Source organism: Cyprinus carpio, chromosome B12 (genome assembly GCF_018340385.1).
Source record: "Cyprinus carpio isolate SPL01 chromosome B12, ASM1834038v1, whole genome shotgun sequence".
Classification (NCBI taxonomy): domain Eukaryota; kingdom Metazoa; phylum Chordata; class Actinopteri; order Cypriniformes; family Cyprinidae; genus Cyprinus; species Cyprinus carpio.
The window spans coordinates 17,553,506-17,573,883 of record NC_056608.1 but is presented as its reverse complement, the minus strand read 5'-3'; the positions used below and the strand labels follow the sequence as shown (position 1 = coordinate 17,573,883).

General features: G+C 37.3%; 1 protein-coding gene across 1 annotated transcript in view; it reads left to right on the top strand.

Annotated features, from left to right (window-relative positions):
• The window catches only part of LOC109100006 (glutamate receptor ionotropic, NMDA 2C-like), a 39,175-nt gene extending 21,885 nt beyond the window's left edge, over window positions 1-17,290 (top strand). Inside the window, exons 5-13 of the mRNA XM_042735804.1 lie at window positions 2,595-2,806; window positions 7,641-7,809; window positions 9,775-9,928; window positions 10,284-10,409; window positions 11,036-11,265; window positions 12,227-12,387; window positions 12,823-13,010; window positions 13,518-13,750; window positions 14,707-17,290. Of these exons, the coding sequence (XP_042591738.1) occupies window positions 2,595-2,806; window positions 7,641-7,809; window positions 9,775-9,928; window positions 10,284-10,409; window positions 11,036-11,265; window positions 12,227-12,387; window positions 12,823-13,010; window positions 13,518-13,750; window positions 14,707-16,086 (2,853 nt within the window). The 3' untranslated portion in view covers window positions 16,087-17,290. The remainder of the gene's footprint in view (window positions 1-2,594; window positions 2,807-7,640; window positions 7,810-9,774; window positions 9,929-10,283; window positions 10,410-11,035; window positions 11,266-12,226; window positions 12,388-12,822; window positions 13,011-13,517; window positions 13,751-14,706) is intronic.
• The last annotated feature ends 3,088 nt before the right edge of the window (window positions 17,291-20,378 follow it).

Genomic DNA, 20,378 nt, shown 5'->3' with positions numbered 1-20,378 from the left:
TCAACAATCAGTTCTTTTTCATTTCGGTTTTTAAGACTATTTTGCAAGTTACTGAGCAGTAATTACTGGCAGGCCCTACAACTAATCTACAACTAATATAAGTAAAAAGTTCTTAAACTTAAGACAAGTAAACAGAGCAAAGACACAAATGACAAGCAATAGATACATAGCAAATAAATACAACAGAACAAAGATACAAACCTTGCTTTTTCCATTCTAACAGTATTCAGGTCACAAATATTACAGAAACTGAATAAAAAAATCAAATGTAAAATACACTGCATGAACAAAATATACATTGATTTTTATTCAAGCTAAATGTACTTTGAAAAGTAGAACGTGGGCATCTTCACAATTCAAAATTGTCCATCCCTACTCTCTGCAACCTTTCAGAACAGACCTGCGATCTATTTTCGGTTGCGACTTTCCAGTTCAGAATCATTGCAATAGACAAAATGCTGTTGTAGTTTAAGTACATGATGACTAGGTTTAGTGTTTGGACAGACACTGGCTTTTGAAAATCTCTGTTGAAGCATCCCAGGTATGCGAGGCAGCTGTAAAACAAAATAGGCTATTCCAAATAACAGATATCTACTCCAACTGAAATCTGGTTTGCGCCTTAGAACAAGAATAGAATACCCTGCTATTACAGCCATTATATTCTGCTGAATTACTATACCTCTCACTTTCACTACACAGCCTATTTCAGGCTGAAATTGCTCACTAAAACAGGCAGAAATAACAGGCTGGGCTTTGTCTGGATTCATTCTTTACATATAAAGAACAGTTTCAGAACACCCTCATTTAATGTGCAATAAAATGTTCTTTAGTGCTCTTGTCGTCATTGCTAATCAGATGATGTGCCACCTGGTTGTCATGTTATTCACACCTGGAGTCCGGAGATTGAATCTATTTGTTCTGCTGAAGTTTATGAATGATTCTTCAATAAATCCCTGTTGCAGAGGCTTATCACGCTCACTTCCCCTCACAGCAAATACCATAACCAAACATGGATTACAATTCCCAATCCGAAAAGCCTCCGCTGCATTTGGGAAATGCTGTCAAACAGCTGCTGCACAATTAGTGGCAACACTTTCCTGTATTTTGTCATAAAAGGATATGCAGCTGTGGACTCGTTTTTGGGCTCGTTTATGTTTTTCTAAAAAAAAACATGATCCAAAAATGGCTTGGGAATACAGATGCTAAACTATTTGCTCAAATCGAGCAGCTGGGGTCACACATTCAAGAAGTAGTCAGGTAATAACAACACCAGCTAATGGACTGCAGCTTTTAGATTTTAGGAGTATATGTTCTCCTCTCAAAACAGGGTCCCCGGGACAGACAGCAGTACTGTCTTCCCCCTTTGGTATTTGGGTGTGATGCATGAATCCTTGGGAAATTTTAGCAGAGGCATCTCTGCAACCAGCTCTCCATAGTCTCTTCTGAGCTGAGCTGGACCAGTGGGTTGAGCTCTCTCTGGATAATAGGGCTTTTCCACAGTCTACAAACAGCTCTGTAAAGATTCCCAGTGAGCATCTGAGCCCTGGGAGATTTACGGCTTTGTGCAACACCTTCATTACTGGAGTAGTATAAATTCTTACCATTATTACAAATTCATTCCAAGTTCAGAGGAAAAACCTAAACAATAAGAGCAATAAAAGAGAATAACATAAGAAAGCCTTGGGATATTTGATTATACATCACACTGATGGTGCGACAAACGAATAACGTATCGTATTAAACAGCAGATGAAAAATACAACACACCCCTGAGGAAGACACCATGAATTGGGCTTTGGAACATTTTCCTTTATCACTCCTATCGTTTGCTTGAATGTTTGTGTGTGGTTTTGCCTCTTGAAAGGTCTTTTCAAGGATGAAGTAGAAAACTGAAATGACAAACATTGTGTCTTAACCCTATAAAACCAAGCAAATGTCTTCTAAATTGTCAACACACTCAAACTTCGCTGAAAAACCTTCCATGCCTTCTGTTGTCTGAAAACTACAGCGCTTTTATCATAAAACTAAGCATTTAAATTTAATCTTACTAAGGTATATTTTTTACAGAGTAAAAACTGATATTTATATGCATTTTTTGCAAGTAGTCTGCAACACTGTTATATTCATTTACATCATTCGGTCAGAATTTCATCTTACTTTTTGGTCATATAAATTTCAACAACTGCAAATTGCATATTTTTGCTCAGTTTTGGCCTCTAAATGAAATTGAGGTGTTTTTTTCTCTCTCCTCTAGTAGGAGCTTCATATGTATATCATATGAGCCGTAGAAGCCTGATGTATAAAATATGATATTCAACAAAGTTTTTTACAAATATTTTCTCTAAAGGGTTCGGTAAACTTTTCCATTTAAAAAAGGTAGATTTTTCTGACAATTAGTTCATATGTCAGGCTTTACAGGGTTAATGGAAATCTACAAATGCAGGGTTTGCTTTAGCTTTAAGGGGTAGAAAATATAATAAGCTCAGTTTAAAAACAATAGAAGTCAATGAAGAACACCTTTGCTTTGCGGTTCGTAAGGTTTAATCCACATTTAAACCTCTTTAAATTAATAACCTCTTCTGAATCCCTCCACAGGTAGGAAGCTACGAGGGAGGGATTCTGCAGATGCGATACCCTGTATGGCCCCGTTACGGCAGCTTCCTGGAGCCCGTGTCTGACAACCGCCACCTGACTGTGGCCACGCTGGAGGAGAGGCCTTTTGTCATCGTGGAGAGTGTTGATCCTGCCACAGGCACTTGTGTGCGCAATACTGTGCCGTGTCGTCGGCAGTCCAACAGGACTGAAAGGTACATCTGAATGTGACTTCGAAAGGTCAACATCTGTGGCTTTTGTTTATGAAGGTATTCCTCAAAGGGCTTGTTTATGAGACCAGTATCTAGAAAATGTCATTAAGAGCACAGGTTCCACATCAGATCATCCTCTCTCTGCTGCACATGCAAACGTACTAATTTGATTACATTGATCCTAAAAATGAATGGTCTCTTATTAAAGGGAACAATAAAGAGTGTCCACTGGATGGATTGTACCCACTACGGCGATAATAGGTACCCATTAATAATTATAAAATAAGCGACAGCAACCTTTTCACTTTCTTGAATGAGTCACCATACAAACACAAACAAGAACATCTGAAACCAAAAAAGAGTTTTACTAAACTTTAGGTAAAAACATCTAACATTCAGTATTATATATTTGCCGTCTTTTTCTGATATTACAAAACAAGAAAAAAACAGAGCCTGCTAATTAAAAAGAAAAGTCTAATAAAGCCTACACAAAATTGGCAAACATCCCCATTTAGCAATATGCTGTGAGAGTCACTTAGCATATGCAACTTGTTACAGTCCAGCAAGCTTATTACACACTTTATTGGGGTGTTGCATCTGCGAGCTTGTAGAGAGTTCAAGATGCAGCTAATTACCTTACAAGAATATTATTTAAAGGCGTAGTTCACTGAAAATAAAGTTATTTGCATGACTTATGCAGTTCATATTCATAAACAGTTATTATGCTCCAAAAATGATGACAAAGCTTAAGAAATGGTATGATTGGATCATTGAGTCATTAAACTACCTTAAAAGGGTAATTTATGTCATTTGTATATAGTCCTGTTTGTTCATAAGAACATCACCTTAGATCAAAAGCTTGTTTTTAAAAATTCTTACTCGCTAGGATTTTTTTAGTGTTTCTAAAAATGGAAATGAGACCCAACTTAAGCACCTTGGAGGCTCCCAAACTCGGCTACTAAATTTTAGTGCACTTGTGAATGCCACCAGTCTCATCTTCATTTACCAGAGGGCTTAATGATTTAAACAAGCTCACTGGATTGAAGACCTCAAACCTATTATTAGGAATTGTTTTGCTCATTTCAGCAATTAATCCCTCAACCCTTCTTGCCCTAGGCATAAACTTGCAATTTAAAATCTGTGACTCCTTGATCACAGTAATTTGCTTTCTTCTGTCGGTGGATTTCCTAGACGTGAACGGTAAAATAGTGTAATTCGAAAAGTTTTGTCATTGGTTCCCTCAGGTGAATGAAAGCAGGTTCAGTGAATTGTGCAGCTCTGGAGGTAACACATGGTGAGTGAGGAGTGTGCCGTGCCCAGAGAGAGAGAGATGACAGGCTCATTATGGCTCCATGCTGAGGGGAGAGAGTGTAAATAAATCATAAAGCAGAGTAATCACCCCTTGGGGAGCGTGTGATGGCTGAGGGGGAAACAATGATCAATAACCATAATGGTGACGTTCTGCTGTGGGCCCATCACACACCTTCATGCTAATTGGCACCGGTGTTCAGAAGTTCTGGAAAGTGTGACAACTGCTTTTAATTGGACCTGAGGTAACAATAGGAATTTCATGTGTGAGTGAATTTATGGGCTTATTATATAATGAGTCCCAATTCTTGTCTACAAATGTGTTTTACATATGTTAATTAGTCACTGGATTTGGCATAAAGTATATATGCCAAAATATGGTTGGGGAGACCAGGGTTTGTTGCCACAAACAGTTTTTCTTAGTAACTTTAGGCTTTTGAGACAAAAGTTCAAAAGCACAAGTTTTCTCTAGCAGTGGCTTTGAATGTTGGTTTCAAACACTCTCTCTAAGCTTAAATTTCAACATTTTGTCCTAATGTGTCACGGCCATACATTAAGACACGATTTAGCTTGTTTATATGCAGATCTCATTGTTTAATAATGCTCTTGATATATAGGATATATCAATTATAATTTCTGGTGGCAGTTTAATGTTATGTTTTTCATTTGTTTTATTTCATAAACCTGAAATATAATATATAATTTATTTCATACTATACTAATTTATTTATAATTTATCTATTTAAATATAAAGTCTGTATACTGTATATACACACTGCTGTTTAAAAGTTTGGGGTTAGTAAGATTTTTTGGTCATACTTTATTTTAAGGTTCAATTCTTGCAATTAATAAAGCATGAACTATGACTTTTGCCTCAAAAAACTCCTAATTTGCTGCTTATTAATAGTTAAAGAAGTTAGGATTAGGGATGGAAAATGCTCATGCAGAATTAGTTTGATGCAGAATTTTTTTTTTTTTGGTTAAACAGCCAGTATGTTAATAATAGGCATGCTAATAAGCAGCTAGTTAATAGTGAGAATTGGTCCCTATACGAAATTGATAATATATACTGTATTTAGCAAGTAATTAACTTTAATTAAAAATATCACAGTTTCTACACAAATATTAATGCGCACAAATGTTTTTAACATTGATAATACAACATTTTTCTTGAGCACCAAATTAGCATATTAGATTTCTGAAGGATCATGTGACACTAAAGACTAAAATAATGGCTGCTTTGCCTTCACAGGAATAAATTACATTTCAAAATATACTAGTCAACATTTGGAGTGGATCAAAACCTTTCATCAGAGTTGTTCTGAAACCTAAAAACCAAACTGCGTTCTTTTCTTAGGACAACTTTGATTCATTTTTTTGATCCATTTCAAATGTTGACTTCAAATGTTGATTACTAATAATTTTTACTGTATTTTTGTAATAAAAGCAGCCTTGGTGAGCTAAATACACTTTTTTTTTTACCGACCCCAGACTTCTAATTGATAGTGTAAACTAGGACTCCACTATATATGGTATATTCTTTCTAAAGTCAGCACCACCAGAGCATCCAGTGCAGTCACTGGCATTTATAATGCCACGTATATATCAAGGTCAGCAGACTGTGGCACTTATGTGGCGCTCTGTTTGGATATGAAATGCATTAGTCCACTACAACCAGATCGATGTGCTACACCCATTTCTGCAATAGATAGGTCAAGCCACTGTCTCATCCAGCTGCGATGGTTTCACAATAACTGACTGTACGCCAATGATAACAGAGATCCATATTACTCAATGTACTGTACTGTAATTAACTTTGTTTAAAGGAGAAATAATTGATTGGCACTCCCTAGTCACCCAGTGTGTTCATGTGCCTGTGTCCATTATGCCAGGAAACAGACTGCTGCTCTTTGACACCAACTTTCTCTTCATCTCTGTCCCTTGTGCTTCATGTCTGTGTATGTGTTTGACTGATTAAACAGCTAATCCTCAATTCACAGCCCACTTAACCCAAAGCGCCAGCACCGTTTGCAGGTGGTGAGAGAGACTAGAACAGAGACAGGCTTGTTGATGTTACGTCCAGACCGCTTGCAGAGGGAGACTCTCATCTTCCCAAACACTTCATTTGTCTTTCTTTGTTATGGTTGCTGGCAGTGCCGCACACCTTGCATTGCCATCCCTCCGTCCCAAGTCCACTCCCCGTACAGCTCATTACGCTGGAGGTCTGGGGGAGGTTAGAGGTGATGTATGATTATTGCTCTCAGAGTTTCTCTGCTGAGTGCCTCCAGCATCTAACGGTTAATGGAGGCCATCGCTTTGTTTCAAGCATTTTATTGTGAATGCTCACAACCAAGACAGTTTCTATAGATTCTGGGCTACAGGTTTTTAAATTACACCAGTTTGCGGAGGAGAGCCATTGTTTATTTGCTTTTTGAGTCTGTATATATATATATATATATATATATATACTATTATGTATGGAAGCTTATTTCTGCCCCAGAATAAAAAAAATATATATTTATATATATTTATATATAATTAATTGTAACTATGACTTTTTGTCTTAGAACAGAGACTTTTTTAAAAGATAAAATCAGAATTTTTTTCTCAGAATTCTGAGTCTATATCTTAGAAATACGAGAAATCAACATAGAATGACAAGATAATAATAATTCTGTTTATATCTTGCAATTTCTTTTCTCGCAGTTCGAGTTTGTATCCCGCAATTCCTTTTTTTTAATATCTGAGTTTATATCTCACAATTCAGATTTTTTCTCACAATTCTGAGATATAAACTAAGATTAGCAAGATATTAACTCACACTTCTGAGTTTATCTTGCAGTTCTGAGTTTATATCACAAATTTGTAATCTCTCACAAAACTATAAGATAAAAACTCCTCAACATCTGAAATTATATCTCAAAGTTCCGCAAGAAAAAGGGTTAATACCGAGATCAGATTCACAATTACTAGTTTTTTATTCCGTAAGGATATAAGGTAAACATAATTATGTAAACTCTCAGGTCAGTAAGAGAAAAGTCCTCAGATGTATACTATAGATAACATTTTATCTCTGTATATGAAGTCTTCTGATGTTCTTCATATCCTCTTATGGCATATTCCTCTTTCCGTATTCATGTCTTTATTATTCCAGTTATAATTAATTAGCCTTTCTGTCATAATCTTTCTTTCAGATGCGTGTCACACCATATCTTTTGCCCTAGAATCATAAGTTTTGATCCTCTTCACCAAATGTTGAATGGAAGCATGTGAGACTTAACCTTTTTAACCATGGTTCCTGATTGGGTTAATGGAATAGTCACCTAAAACAAAGAACAAGGTTATAAGGAACATGGACTGAAAAGTTCAAGCTTCAAAAAGGACGCAAAAGCATCCTAGTAGTGACATAAAAGGGGTCCATATGACTTGTGTGCACATTTTGAGACAATTTCTTATGTAAAGCTATCATTTGGCTTCATTTTCCTTTGATGTTTTTAAAAATCTTTTTGGTTTTTTTTGTTATGTGCAGTATAACAGGTCACAATGAGCCTTACACCAAACTCTGCTGCAAAGGTTTCTGCATAGACATCCTGAAGAAGCTCTCACGCACCATCAAGTTTTCATACGACCTTTATCTGGTCACAAATGGGAAACATGGCAAGATGGTCCGTGGCATCTGGAATGGCATGATTGGAGAGGTATGAAATGGCACATTTCTCTCTCTCTCTTTTTCTCACATAAACGCACTCACACTTCAAACATGTCAACAGTTCAGAGCTCATGGGAAATGAGCTAAATTAACATCTGAGAATATAAAAATAAAACGGTTTACAGCGTGATACAAAAAGTAAATCGGCTGAATGACAGTGTCGACGCGCTTTTCCTAACATTACTCACACCCTGTTTTCTTTCTGTATTTAACAGATCTCTGAAACCTCCCATTATTGCAGCTAAAGTTGTTAAGGGCATTCATGGAGCACTGGCTTTAAAATGCGATCTTGAAACATTTCATCCTGTGATCTCCTGCTGCGTGTAGTGTCACTTAATCCGGTGGTTAAGTGTCTTCCACAGCTGCTGATCACTTCATCGGTTCTCATCACCTGCATCTGCTCACACGCTGATGAGTTTAAAGATAGCAAACCCTCGCTCCACATACAAGGCTTAAATGCTTTTCACACTGCGTGAGAAATAAATCATTAAATGAGATAAATACTGATTATATAATAGCTACATAGTAATTCCGGATTGACATGAGTGTGATATAAGGAATTTTCATTTATGAGGCTGATTGTGGGTGACGGCAAAACAAATCTGTCAACACTGATTTGCGATGCTACAAGTTGTGTGATGACAGGGATAGTGGTTCGTGTCCATTTCTATTCCTTGAAGAAATTGGAATATTGAAACCAGTGGCTATTATAGCAACAGTCTTAATTGTGATATCCACAAAAACATTCAGTACTATGTCACGTTTATAGTTGGTATTGACATGGCTGACACTGATGTACAAGACAGATAAGACAGAGGTCCTTTTCACTCTTATGAGCCAGTATACATTATATACACATGTATTATACACTTCAAACGTTTGGGGTTGGTAAAAAAAATGTTTCTTAATTTTTTTTTATGTTTTTGAAAGAAGCCTCTTATTCTTACCAAGGCATCTATTTGATCAAATGTACAGTAAAAACAATAATATTATAAAATAAGCAATACAGTAATATTATTAGTTTAAAATGATATTTTTTTTATATTTGAATATATTTTAAAATGTACTTTATTCTTTTGATGGCAAAGCCGAATTTCAGCAACCATTATCCCTGTCTTCAGTATCCCATTATCCTTCTAAAAAACATTCTAATATGCTGATTTGGTGCTCAAATAACATTTCTTATTAATATCAATGTTCTTATTAATTAAAAAGTTGTTCTGCTTAATACTTTGATCAATAGAAAGTTCAACAGCATTCATTTAAACTTTTATAATAATGTAAAAGTCTTTAGAACTTTTGATCAGTTTAATGCATCCTACAAACATATTATATTACACAACAAAAAAATATATCAAAATAAATTACAATACCATTTAAACAAAATTATCAAACAAATAGTACACCAAATTAACTAATATATAGTACACAACTCAATTGACTTTAATACTGCATGGAGACATTCTCTACATCCAAATATGTCTACAATATAGTACGTGAAAAGCAGTGTCAAATGAGTATTATGTAGGAAAAATGAAAAATACATGTATGTCCAACTCTTTCCACTGAAATTCTGAAGTGTGGACACTTTACTTTCCCATAAGTCCACGACAGATTCATTGTAATTGTAAATGGCAGGGAACAATAAAGTTATAGGCCACAAGGTAACCTCAACGTGGGGAATAGTTATGTCCAGATTTTATTCATACTTAGTAGTTTGAAAACAGTCTGGACATACTATCCGCCATGTTAACGTTGCCTTGTGGCCTACAGCTTTTTTGTTTTCTGCCAAAAAGTGCCGAAAGTACTTCATTAATTGTCTAGAAGCAAGTTCTCCATTGAATGTGTAACTTAGTTTTTAATGATCCCATCTCACAGTTCACAGAGGCCTCTAATATTTTGGTATGCCACTGATGACTGCCTAAAGTTTTTACTCACTTTCTCCTTGTTCAAGGTCTTCTACAAGCGTGCAGATATGGCAATTGGCTCGCTTACCATAAATGAGGAGCGGTCAGAGATTGTTGACTTTTCAGTGCCGTTCGTGGAGACTGGGATTAGTGTTATGGTGGCCAGAAGCAATGGAACAGTCTCACCTTCTGCCTTCCTGGGTGAGAAGTCATCATTAGCCATCTATTTCCAAGATTACCTTCACATGGACTATGAGAGATGCTTGCAGGCAGTATTAAATATTTCCTACCAGTGGTAGTTTTGATTAGAATGTGATTAGATTCAAATTTTTAATTAAACAGAGAATAAAACATTCTCTCGCAAACTCTGCACACAAAAAAGCATTTTGACTCTGCCTAACTGCTAATTTGTTCATTATTTATGCTACCTGCACAGCATTTACATCACAAACAAAAACAAGTTATAAGTTATGTACAAGATCTTAATCAGTTAATTGGATCATTTTTGTATTTTGTCTTCTGTGATCTGAAACATGTCTTTCTCTCTGTCTTGCAGAGCCGTATAGTCCAGCTGTGTGGGTTATGATGTTCGTAATGTGCCTGACTGTTGTGGCAGTCACCGTGTTCGTGTTCGAGTACTTCAGCCCTGTTGGCTACAACCGGAGCCTTGTCAGTGCCAAAGGTCAGCCTTGGTTTTTCTAAAAGTATTCTCTCTATCAGACACAAAGCTCTAGGTGAGGAAGAATAGTTGTGGAAGCAGCCTAATCAATCCACATAAACCAAGCTGACAGGGTGTGTACTTGTCTCCTAGTGTAAAAGGTCATTTTTCGGAGGTTTAATTAACGTTTGTCGCTTTGCTAATTTGACTTTGATTGATTGCTTGGCTTTTCTGTGGCTGTGTGCGAGACACGAGAACCACATTAAGAACTGATGTCAAGGTGGAACTAGAAAAGAAAGTTTGCCCATGTGGACTGATCTGTGACTAATTCAATCGAAAGAGACAGAACATCTGTTATATAGGACGTACATATGTGTATTATATAAATCATTCTAATATGCTGATTTGGTGCTTAAGAAACAATTCTTGTAATCAGTGTTGAAGACAGTTGTGTTGCTGTTTTTGTGGAATCTGTGATATTTTTATCTAGGATTCTTTGATAAATAGAAAGTTTAAATGAACAGCTTTTATTTTAAATAGAAATGTTTTGTTCTATCACCTTTGTTTTATTGCATCCTTGATGAAAACTTTTGACTATATAATTTAATCATATTATTTTATAGTCATATTGTAATGTACCTCTCTAATAGCCCCTGGGGGTCCAACCTTCACCATTGGGAAGTCTGTCTGGCTCCTGTGGGGAATCGTCTTCAACAACTCTGTTCCTATTGAAAACCCCAAAGGCACGACCAGTAAAATTATGGTCCTGGTCTGGGCTTTTTTTGCTGTCATTTTCCTCGCCAGCTACACAGCCAATTTAGCTGCCTTCATGATCCAAGAGCAGTACATTGACACTGTGTCTGGACTTAGTGACAAAAAGGTAAGTGTTTTATAATTGTAAATGAGCTGTATGACAGTGAGGCTGTATTTGGATACCTTTTGATGTGTTTTGTGAGTGTAATAGCAAATATGGGCTAAAAAAAGTTCTGAAAGAAAGTTGAAAAGAAAGGCCTGGTTACACCTAGTATCCATATTTAGTATGTTAAATATTAAACAAGATTTAAAATGAAACTGAACCTAAAATGTCATACTGTGATCATTTGTCAACTTTTTATTCAGGGGCTAAGTAATTTTTAAATTGTTCATAAGCCAAGCAACTGATTTTTGTCAAAGAATGAAGAAAATACAGCATCAAGACAAAAGCTTGCTTGAAATCAGTAAACTGGAAACTTTTAAAGTTCCCTGTCACTGATGTCTCAAAGATAATCTCAGGATCACTAACATTTTTGTTCATTGTTTTTCATAAGAAAACACGACAAACGACAGAAATCCATAAAATTATGCAACTGAGAATCGGACTTCAAGGAAGAACAACGACAGATTAATCGTTCATAGATTAAAAAACACAAGCACAAGCGCTTGGAGCCATGCTAATAGATGTTAGAATCAACATAATATAGTAGTGTTTTAAAATGCATATTTCTGTGTTGTTGAACATCCTGCCTTCTGACTGCTTAATCTCATGCATTGTAGGCAAGAATTTGAGAAGCTTTGAAGAAAAATAGCAGTATTGTTTAATATAGCCACTTAGTCTTATTTCTTATTCAGTCTAATGTGCATAAAATGAGTGAATTATTGCCAACAGTCCAAATGCATGAAACAGTGAGGAGAAAAATATTAGAGCAATAATTTTGATATCCTTTCCCAAGGTCACTACCACTCGGGCAGTAGGTGATTCTGTGTAAAGTCCATGTAATCCATGTTGATCTACACTGTTAAGGTTAAGCCGCAACCTGCCTCAGCTAAACAACTGAAATGCCATCTATTCCTTTTTGTTTCAGTTTCAAAAACCCCAGGAACATTATCCTCCTTTTCGCTTCGGGACGGTCCCAAACGGCAGCACAGAGAGGAACATTCGAAGCAATTACCCTGACATGCACACCCACATGATAAAATACAACCAGAAAGGAGTGGAAGAAGCTCTCAACAGCCTTAAGACAGGGTGGGCTTCAGCAATAACACTTTATGTGTGTGTGGTTGTGTGGAAGAATTCGCTAAAAAAGGTACTATGGTGGTACCATTTACATGGTATTTCAAGATGCTTCAGAGAAAACGATGGTACTACCATAGCACATGTGCAAAAACATGGTCCTTTTATGTTATTGGAATGTTTGGTTGATAGTCTGTAATAAGATTTATTCCATTGGTCATTATAGTCATCATTCATTTAGAAGCAATTTTGTTAGTTATTTTCGAGGTGCAGAGATCTAAGGTCAGTGAAACACTGGTGGAAAACAGCCAAGCATAAATAATGTATCGCTCCCCATTTGTCAAGGAAAAAAGGAGTATAAATTAACAAGCGCTAATTATTTACTTGACATAATTACGTGTAATTATTAAGCCATTTGCCTTGGGCTCATTTCTGTCCTCTGTGTAGGAAGTTGGACGCCTTCATATATGATGCAGCAGTTCTTAATTATATGGCTGGCAAGGATGAGGGCTGCAAGCTGGTCACCATTGGTAGTGGGAAGGTGTTTGCTACCACAGGCTACGGCATTGCTCTGCAGAAGGACTCCCGCTGGAAGCGCCCCATAGACCTGGCTCTCCTCCAGTTCCTGGGAGATGGTAAATTGCACTTGGGGGACCGGAACTGGTCCACTCTTAATATCCTCTGACCCAGCATGGAAGCTATCACAATCCCTTCTTACTGTAAAAAAAAAAAAATGTGCTGAGAATTGAGAGGTTACATATGAAATGTCAATGCAAGCTACAGACATAAGAGAGCCTCCACTGAACAGTAGAAACAGACTCTGTTTCAAAACCTAGAGAGCTACCTTGCTGCTAGTGCTTTTTTTATATTAAATTGAATTTAATCGTATTTATTTATTACATTTTATTTTATTATTTTTATTTTTTTTCACATTTAACACAATGCTTCCTGCAATGGCCATCACCCTGAAGAGTCCATGCAATATTGCCTAAACCTAGTTAGCCTTTTTTTTTGGAACAGCCAACACACATATGATGTCTAGGTAGGCAGCTTACTAGGTTTTGGAGCAGAAGGACATATGTGGTTCTTACATTATCCACTTGTTTCTGGCATTGTTCCTGACCCTGTTTCCTTTCATGCAGGGGACACACAGAGACTGGAGACAGTATGGCTGTCTGGAATATGCCAGAATGAGAAAAACGAGGTCATGAGCTCCAAACTAGACATAGACAACATGGCAGGTGTTTTCTACATGTTGCTCGTGGCCATGGGTCTCAGCCTGCTGGTCTTTGCTTGGGAACATTTACTTTACTGGAAACTGAGGCACTCCGTCCACAAGTCTGATCACTTAGACTTCCTTCTGGCCATTAGCAGGGTAAGATTGCATTGCTGATTAACATTTCAATACAATTTCTTTTAGACAATGCAATGATAATAAGGGCTGGGTATCAATAAAGATTCTAACTTGATTCAGTTCCAGTTTTGATTTGGTTTGATTTCATTTCATTTAAATGTATGTCCATTTTGTTTACATACACTACCATTCAAAAGTTTCTAAGTATTTTTTTTTTTTTCAATAAAAGACTTTTTCAAAAGACTTTTTAAAAATGCATTAAATTGATCAAAAGAAGCACTAGAGACATTTATAATGTTACAAAAGCTTTCTATTTCAAATAAATGTTGTACTTTTGAAATTTATTTTCATCAAACATTGATAATAAGAAATGTCTCTTGAATTTAATTTTTTTCTGATATAAAGAAATTCTGCAAATGCTGCAAATTATGTAGGGCAGTGTTTCAGATTGATTCAAACTAAAAACAAATGTAAACTACTCATTTAAACTACTCATTAGAGTCTTTTGTTTTAAGAATTGTGATATTTTTACATACTGGTAAAAAAAAATGAATAGCCTGAATGCACTGTAAGTCGCTTTGGATAAAAGCATTTGCTAAATGCATAAAGGTAAATGTCTTTTTTATACAGGTAAAATATATATATATTTTTAATACAGTAAAATAGTTTTACCCGGCCCTAATGCATAATGCATGTCTGTTGCATTTAAGCTACTTGTTATGTTTAGGTAAATTAAGTAAAAGCATATTATTCTAGTAAAAACATCAAATAATTCACCATAAGGAAGCACATTCAACATTGACATGAAACACTGAACTGATCTTTCTCTCACGAAAATGTCTGCTATATTAATCATTGAAATGGAGAAAAATACTGCAGTGACATGAATGAATTCAAAGTATTGCCCACAAAATAACATTTCACTGTATGAATCCACAATCACTGTTCACTGGACATTATGATGCTTTACATTTCAGGGCATATACAGCTGCTTTAATGGCGTCGAAGATATTGGCAGATCTACCAGCATACAGAATCCAGACATCACGGCCAATTACGCCCAGGCCAACATGCTGAAAATGCTGCAGACAGCCAAGGACATTGTCTCCTCAGCCAAAGTGGAAAACTCATTGGATAACGCCACCAAGACCATTGAGAACTGGAGTCGACACAGCGGCAGCCTGCCAGCACGTATCCCATTGGTGACCACAACTGAAAAAGTTCCTGGTCACTTTTCTTACATCACTAACGTTACGGAGAACCACATACCTCACATGCAGCGTTCCATAACTCCACCTTTCACGCACCACACCAAGATCACTAGCCCACCACCAATGGTAAACCACAGAGTCTTAACACGGCCCACTCCACTTCGCTACACGCTTCCCGCCAGAACTAGGGGTCTCTATGACGGTATGCTTCCTGTATCTAGTCTGAGCACACCTCATCTAGCCATGCATGATCCTCCATCCAACCTGGCCCATCCTGGTTCTTCCTTTGTCCCATATAGAGACATCTACACTGAACACCACAAGCCTTGTCACAGTGATTTCTCAGATGCCGTCAGGCGGAAAAAGAGACCCCAGAATCTCTTGGTGGAGTCCATGGATCTAAGGGGGCTTCACGATTATAAAAACCAATCAACGTGTCATAATGAAGCAAACAGTTTTGCTGAAAACCACCTGTCCTCATCCTTCAGCGAAAATCCTTTTGCAGCCACAGACACAGCTTGTAATACCTGCATCAAAACGTACTTCGACCCCACATTCGATAACATACCTCTGATAGGGAAAAGGAAGCTTCATCGCAGACCTTCGTTCCTTAAAGCCACTTGGGGTCCCGACAGAGTTCGGTTCCCAGGTGACAGACCCAGTGCCGCAGCCTCCCCACAAGTAACTATACCCGACCTGTTCCCATGCGTGGACGTACACGGACGGGTGAGGAACACCCTGTGTTACGCCCAACCGATGGATCACAACTACCTTCACGCCTTCCGAAGAAACTCCAGGAAAAGTCAGAAGCTCAGACACAGCCAGTCAACAAGGCTTCCCTCCTACAAAGAAGCGATTTTCCACAACGTGGCAGCTGTCAGAAGGGCATCCAGTTTGGTACATAGACCCTACTCCTACCCAGAGCTGCCAGTCTACCAGAGCCCACTGTCATATGGACCTGCTGAATTATGCAACATCTTCCCATGCATGGGACATCCCAGTGACGGTGTATATGGAGGATATAGAGCACCCACACACCTACAGAATGACCATCTAGTGCCTGTTCCAGGCAGCAGGGTGGGTCATAGCAGCCCTATTGTGCCCATGACATGGGGCAGAATTTCCAGTCTGGAATCAGAGGTTTGAACTTCTCCTTCCATGTGCCAATTATAAACTATTTGGCCTATGAGCTTCTACTGACCAATAAAATGACTTCGCCTTTAACTTGAGCAGAAACACAAACCATGTTACTGGTTTTCGTTTGTTTGTTTTTTTATTTTATTATTTATTTTATTTGAAATTAATTTAATATTTAATTTTTTAAAGTGCAATAATGTAATAATTGAAGAAAGTATTTAAGGAAATAGTCAAATCCATTCTAAATTTTGAATGGATAAATGAATGGACATGTAGAACTGTAAATGATTAGCCGTTCTTATCTCCTTAGTCCACAAAATGCAATATATTGCTATATGTACTGGACTGGATGAAAGTTTTTTTTCTTCAAAGATTGTAGTAGAGACACTAAACTATATGAAATGTTCATTTTGAAGTCCATTTGGTATTATACACTATGTAATTCTCTATGATACTGAATTTTGTAAACACTTTAGACATAGTGTCCGATAATTTTTATTTTAACAGCAGGGCTATATAAGTGGATTATTCAGGCTCTAACGTTCCCTTTCCGTCTCTTGTTCAATGTCCAATCTCCTCTCGCTCTCTCTCTCTCTCTCTCTCTCTGCTGTGAGCGGGCTTTTGAAGAAGAGCAAATTGAATGGTACTCTAATATTAGCATCATCAAGGATCTTCACACTTTAATAAATCACAAAGGACCATCAGTTAGTCCTTTGTAACTGCTGTCTTCTTTAGATGGCTGACGGATATAACTCTTTGAACACTGCCTTTTATATGCAGAGCCATGGCGTATTTTTAACAGGGATTGGCTGTTTGCAGTTGTGACATGAAGGAAAGACGCATTACTTTAATAATATCCACAAAAAAAAAAAAAGTCTGCTGCCTGCCACCCATAAGATCAGGTTTAGGGCAGTTTCGCTGTTGGCGTTGGACGACTGCTATCAAGTCTGTTTGACCTGCATACTGAACCTCACATACCCACGAGGAAATCTGTCTGTGCCTCAAAATAAACTTGCGATACTCCAGAGTGTGAAAGAGCGAGAGAAGGATGGCGCAACGGATGGAAAAGAAGAGAAACAACAAGGAAATGAGAAACCACACTTCCTCCAGTTGGGATTTAAGCTACAATATCTGAATGTTTATGAGCTCATGAGGCTCATTTGAGGTTGTCATAAGATTCTCATTAAAGCAACTCTGGAGTGATTATACAGGAGGACGTGTTACCAAAAAGTGTCCTTTACTCTAGGATTTCATTATGTCGGCTGTCTCCACCGCACGCCGTTCTCGCGACGCGCAAGGTGACCTAGGCTGGGGTAATTATGCTGTAAGGCTTTTGTTATCTCCCGATAAGGAGCCTTCTTTTCAAGCAGCGAGTGAGGAGCGTTTGAGAATCTAAACATCGAGAAACTTTACATTTTTTCATCACGAGCTTTTCTTTGTTATTGCCGTATTACAGTTCATAGTGCGGCAACAGTGATTTAATCTTCAATACTGCCAGCGTGCACAGATAAATTTATATACCGCAGGATAATTGTACTTCTTTCATAATGTTTCTGCCAGTTCTGTGACATCAAAAAAGAGGCCTGCTGCAGAACGACACACATTTCATTTTCAAAAAAAAAAAAAAAAAAAGGAGAGGCAGGCTAAAGCCATCATCATCATCATCCAAGCAAAGTCTTATTTCTCTGTGTTCCTGAAAAGCATATTATTGAATGATCTTGCGAGTTGATGAATGATTCAATACATGCATATAAAAACATCAAGGGAGGCTAGAGATCGTCCTCTGGTAGAAATAAGCAGCAATATATCAACGCCACAGGTAGCTGTGGTGAAAAATGAAATGCATTTAAAAGTCAAGGGGGCCTGGTCTCATCCAGCCATGAAAAAGATGCAATGGAATGACTAGGCAGACGTGTGTTTTCGAAACATTAATAATTCACATGTTCATTTGAATGTGTTTGATCATTTTAAGGGTTTGTTTGCCGTTCAGCCCCCTTGGAATCACACAGGGCATCTATTTCCACTCAAGTAATAATAAGAGTGGTATTTTTGTGATTTTATTTGTAGACACTACACTGAATAAGAAATGACTGAAAAAGTTTCACTCAGAAATTGCTAGTAAATTTTACAAATATTTACAAAGAAATGTCAAGTAACAAATTAAAGAAATAGTTCACCCAAAATGAAAATATGCTGAAAATTTACTTACCCTCAGGTCATCCAAGATGACTGATACTTGATGTTTTATTCATTGGAACAGATTTGGAGAAATTTAGCATGAAATCATTTGCTCACCAATGGATCCTCTGCAGTGAATGGGTGCCGTCAAAATAAGAATACAAACGGCTGATGCAAACATCACAATAATTCACTAATAATCAACACATCTCCAGTCTTGTTAAGTGAAAAGCTGAATTTTTGCAATAAACAAACCACTAATTGAGACATTATTAATGTTAAACCATTGCTCCTGGCTAAACTGTGTGTCCTCTATCCATAATATTGCTTTCTCCTGTGAAACAAAAATAAAAATATATCCCCTGTTGTGCTCCCACAACAAAATCCTATGACATATTTGTTTACAACTGTCTTGGGCTGTTTTTGCTTGTAAATGGTCCTTGATTTTTGCATATTCCTCTCCTGATTCAGATGAGATGACTCATATTTTAGTCTAAAGTAACAGTAAGTTAAAAAAAAAAGTCTTAATTGTAGATTTGTTTATTGCAAACATGCAGCTTTTTGCTTCACAAGGCTGGAGAAGTATTGATTACTTCTGGATTATTGTGATGTTTTTATGCACTGTTTGGACTCGTATTCTGACGGCACCCATTCACTGCAGTGGATCTATTGGTGAGGAAGTGATGTAATGCTCACCATGATGTACTGTAGTCGGATTATCAATTTTTTTTTCCTAGGGTGGACTATTTCTTTAAATTGATATTTTAAAGTAGAAAGACTGAAATAGTATTTTCTCGACCCACAATAATCTGTATGTATAACTTTGAAAAATCATTTTTACAGTATATTATCACAGTGGCATTATTGAAAGAGAAAGGAAAGGACTGTACAAAAGGAGAAAAGAAAATGCACACATTTACAGACACACTCACAATAAAACAATTACTCATACCTGCACTGTCACGCCTTCATATCATTGCATTTCTCTGAAGCATCATTTCAGGGTTGCAAATTGTCCCAGATGCTGCTGGTCACCTTGAGCCAAGGGCTTCATAGCCTGGCGGGAGAGGGGGAAAGGCAATGGAGAAAGACACCACAGAGAGGCTGGCAGTCTGAAATCCCATCAATTAACAACAGAACAGGCTAATAAACACGTATGTTAACTTGCTGCCTGCCCGCAAACAACAATGACCAACTGAAAATATATATCCGTTTTTATACTCTGTATTCTGTTGCAAGCCTATCAGTGCAGTACTGAATGTGGCTACAACATGAAAGATGTAAGTTAATGTAGGTTAACACACAATCACAAGTACATTGTCTGCACTGAGCGTATCCAAATCAAATGAGGTGATTTTATCAAGTTGCTAGCACAATGTTAATTAACCTATGAGTATTACGTGTACTATACTGTTCTGTCTGTTTTATCGCATCGAAGAGTAGCAGTGATATCAGGAATCCAGGGTCTGTCCTAATCTATCAAATCTATAATTGAAGAGCTGTAACTGAACGTTGCACATTAAAGATAATTAATCAAAAAAATATAGTGTTATTAATTTGAATCACTACTTGGAAACGGGTTCCAACAGTATATATATATATTTCTTTTTTCCAAGTGTTTCTAGATGAGCTGTTTACTGGTTATTGCAATGGTTTGTCTAAGTTTACATGTGTCCATTTAAATTGGGTCTAGCTCTACAAATGTTTTGTCTTTTCTGACTGTCATATCATACTCATGAAGAGACCTAGTGCTCACTGTTTTAATTAAAGGAACCCTGTGCTGTGTGAATTAATAGTTCCCAACCTTTGTACTTCTCATCTGTTCTAGCTCTCGTCTCTGCTCAAAGGGATCTCATGATACGACAGCAGGTCACAAACACTCATTTCTAACTGACCTGATTCGCTGGCCTTTTAACCCAAATCCTGCCGAGCCTTGAGCTCGGGCCCATGGGAGATGTTGTGGGGTTATTAGCTCTGGTTAACCGTCTCTTTTGAGATGTCTCCATTGAATCAAAGGTACACGCCACTGGCTAATTATTTAAAAGCTGTGTTTGAATGACAGCTCTGTGATAATAAAGCAATGTTCTTGTCATTAGAGGCTGGTTATCTTTGTCCCTTCATAA